The following is a 3609-nucleotide window of genomic DNA, read 5'->3' as shown; positions in this document are numbered from 1 at the left end:
GGGCGGGGCGGCGAGCCAGGGGTGGTGTGGGGCCATGCGGCGAACCGGGGCGGGCCAGGCGCCGTGGCGGGGGTGGTGCAGCAAGCCGGAGCGTGGCGGTGGAGGTGGGGTGGCGAGCCGGGGCAGGGCGGTGTGGCGATGGGGCAGCAGGGTGATGGGGCGATGGGGCAGGGCGGCGTGGCGGCGGGGCGGTGGGGCGATGGGACGGGGCGGCGTGGCTGAGGGGCGAGGTGGCGAGGCGGAGCGGCGGTCGAGGGCGCCGACGCGGGTGGTGAAGTCCAGAGGAGATCGTGAGAGAGAGAGGGGTGGGGGCGCGGGCGCGGCCCCTTTTCTGCTAGTAGGTCACAACTCTTTGTCGTCTGCTAGCAGACGGCAAAGAGCGTACGTAGTGGGGTGGGGCCGGGGGGAAACGACTATTAAAACGGCCTGTTTCATTGCCGTCCGCAAGAAGACGGCAAAGAAAATGGCCGTTAGGTCGTCCTCGTAAGCCCACCACCCACCCTCTTTGCAATCAGCTAGCAGACGGCAAAGATACGACTGATGGAAAAGCCTTTCGTTGCCGTCCGCTGCTCTTTGCCATCCGTTTTCTTGAGGCTGATGGCGAAGCCTTTCTGTGTCGTCCGCTAGCTGACGGCAAAGAGTCGGCAGACGGCAAATCTGCTGATTCCAGTATGCCTGTTTTCTTTGAAAGGTTTGGGATTAGGAAGGGTAGGGCCACTGGGCGGCCTACAACATCATATCAAGTTCGAGTCAAATAAAAAAGGGCTTATACTGTAGTAAATCTTAAGAACATCATGTTATGAGGATGCATATTTTTTTAGTAAATGTTAACAGTGATATAAGCAAGCCATCAGGATATCATAGGAAAGTAACATACTGCTGTAATGGCCATTTGTAGTGATGATTGGAGTAGGCCAGCAATATGTCCAGCCATAGAAGGAGTCAACAGCGTAAATGAAGCCCTAGTGTTCAATGGCATCAGAGAGCCATGGAGGATGTATGATCCTGCGATGGACGTGCAGATTTATCCACTTACTGTAGTGACCTGTTAGATAGGCGAGACCGCGGTTGAAGAATCCAATTAACATGAAGTCTTTCTAATTCGCAGATCTTGTGGGCACATGGCAGATTACAACCTTGAGCAAATCAAACTTGGTATCATGTTGGCTACTGTAAGATTCCGAGTATTCTGGCCGCGGTCCCAAAGAAGTGAAGTGTTAATCAAAGGAAGGGGCGTCAAGCACCGGGTGTAGACCTCCACAAGCATCCAGCTGCCGCGACCATCGATGAGCACCATCCAAGACGTGTTCATGTCGACCCAGTACATACCGTTAATGTAGTTGAGGGTGAAGGGGATCGAATCGCAGTCGAGGGGGTTGATGCTCGCCACCCTAAAATCGTTACGCTACATGACATGCCGTTTCTAAAGATCAGGTGGCATCAGGAAGCAGGGAGCGGTCTTAAAAAGCTCCGGCTTGAGGGCTTTGAGTAAATGGTACAGCCCCGACAAGCACGCAGCGAGTGGCATGGTACTGGTATTGTCCACATGCGAAACAATGAGTTTGATTAGCTCCGTGGGGAGCGATTTCCAGCCACTATTTCGGCGGACGCTGCTCGGTTCTGCCATTGTTAGTGCTTGGGTTTCAGAAGAGGGGGGAGGTGCGTAGCAGGGATGGAAGATTGGACGATTATGTGCGGACGAGGATGGAGAAGTGAATATGTGTTGCGGGAACTGGACAGGTGATGATGACAATATAGCAGCAGCACGCCGCTTGACTTATGAGACACATCCCAACAGCATAGGGTCATATCGATGCCAGGCAACTTGAGTGATCACAGTACTAGTACAATAAACTATAGTACCTACCACTATATGCCCGAGTAGTATAGTGGAGTAGGACTCTACTCTACTACTAGCACCGGAGTGTGAAATGACTACGAACTGCCATCGGTGCTAACGCCAATCCCCAACAAACGTTCGCTTGGAGACATGGCAGTTGCAAACGCACATGTCGCAGTTACAGTACATGTGTAAGGGTGGCAGTTTTGTCAAATACTATGGCTTAAAAAAGGCCACTGTCGGATGGAAATCTGACGATTATGTGCGCATTCGCCAGGATTGGGCTCATGGCGAACAATCACAAGATATCATTACTAAAAAAGGTTAAAACACCCAGGCTAGAACTTGCATTGGCTGACCACTAACAATGATACTAATATAGTTGTAAAATGGTGAGAGAACGTGTCTACGTGGTGTTCGGAATTATATGCAAACTAGTAAAAAGAAACTCAGGGAGTACTAGTAAGAACACCATCTATCGCTTTGTGTGCTACTCCTGCGTCATGCGGCGGGCGCAACGTCCCCTATAGCCACTCTCGTTTCATGGACAGTCTGGTCGATGCTCGCAAGGTGCCCTGCGTCAACAAGAGTTTCGGCTGCAAGAGGTATGTCGACGAGCACTCGGTGGCGGAGCATAGGTCCAAATGCGCGCACGCGCCCTGCTACTGCTATGAGTGCATGCCGCCGTTTGAGGGCTCGCCGGTGAGCCTCGTGCATCACCTCACAGGACTGTCCGGCAATCACTCCTGGCCCATGGTGAACATCAAGTACGAGATGTGCTACCCATTCGCCGTGCCAGAGTCGCTGGAGGATCACTGTTGTCTGCTAGTCACAGAGGAGGACGGCAGCGTCTTCCTGTTGGCCGTGGGCACTGGCAAGGCCTGCGCAGGCCGCCACCCCGTCTCTGTCATGTGCGTCAGGTGCAACGCTGCTGACGCTGACACGAGGCTGATGTACAGGTGCGTGCTCACTGTTGCTTCCCCTCCGGCGTACGAGGGTAACCTCGGCACCTCCCTCACGTTGAATGAGACTGTGGTGAGCTGCTCCATTCCCGGCAATGTGGACATGGAAGAGGGCTAGTTTCATATGAATGTTAACCCCAATATGACGCACGGGAATCCAAGGAGGTTCACCTGGGTATATGCATTACAAAGTTAATTTTTCATCATTCATCTTTGCTCAAGGTAACCGTTGTCTAAGAATGTGGACACTTCTTATTTAGTATAGAACCTTCCATGCATGATCTTGCTCTATCAGAGTATTGCGCTTGAATAAAAGTGTATCCATTTATGGTTTAGTCTAGAATCTGCCATGTATGTTTTTGCTCCATTAGAGTTCTCGCTTGCCATTTATGAGATTAATGTGAATTTATACTCTCTTTTTTTGAAAAGGAGGATAACCCCCCGCCTCTACATCAATCGATAAGTTTTCGATGCAGGTTGAACAGTTGAACGCATTTGTTTGCAAAAGATTTTTTTTATCTATTCACCCGGATGCTTGTGAGCTCTAGAGAAGAAATAATATCCGAAGAAACCTATCGGTATTTGTTACACAGGAGATGACCCCCACATACTTTGACAAAATAAACAACTCCCCGATCAATGTATTTCACTATTCCGTGCAACATGCGGGCGTCTTACTATATATAGTTCTACCACCGCCTTGGTTTATTGGTCCCCATTGTAGTTTGTGCCAAATTTTGACCATAAATTTAACTAACAAGATGCTCATGCACTACAAAAAAAAGACACTTCCATGATGATACGTGT

The 3609-nt window shown here is 50.6% G+C and overlaps 1 protein-coding gene across 1 annotated transcript; it reads left to right on the top strand.

Moving 5' to 3' along the window:
- Positions 1–2383: 2383 nt before the first annotated feature.
- LOC109749594 (uncharacterized) lies at positions 2384–2920 on the top strand. The gene has a single exon (XM_020308541.1). It carries the CDS (start codon positions 2384–2386, stop codon positions 2918–2920), a length of 537 nt encoding a protein of 178 aa, XP_020164130.1.
- The last annotated feature ends 689 nt before the right edge of the window (positions 2921–3609 follow it).

This window comes from Aegilops tauschii, chromosome 4 (assembly GCF_002575655.3).
Source record: "Aegilops tauschii subsp. strangulata cultivar AL8/78 chromosome 4, Aet v6.0, whole genome shotgun sequence".
In the NCBI taxonomy this organism is placed as follows: Eukaryota; Viridiplantae; Streptophyta; class Magnoliopsida; order Poales; family Poaceae; genus Aegilops; species Aegilops tauschii.
The sequence above is the reverse complement of the archived record's forward strand: the minus strand, read 5'-3'. Positions and strand labels throughout refer to the sequence as shown.

What these genes read in the sequence shown, in the direction of transcription:
- LOC109749594 (XM_020308541.1), top strand. Translation starts at nt 2,384, where the DNA reads ATGGACAGTCTGGTCGATGCTCGCAAGGTGCCCTGCGTCAACAAGAGT.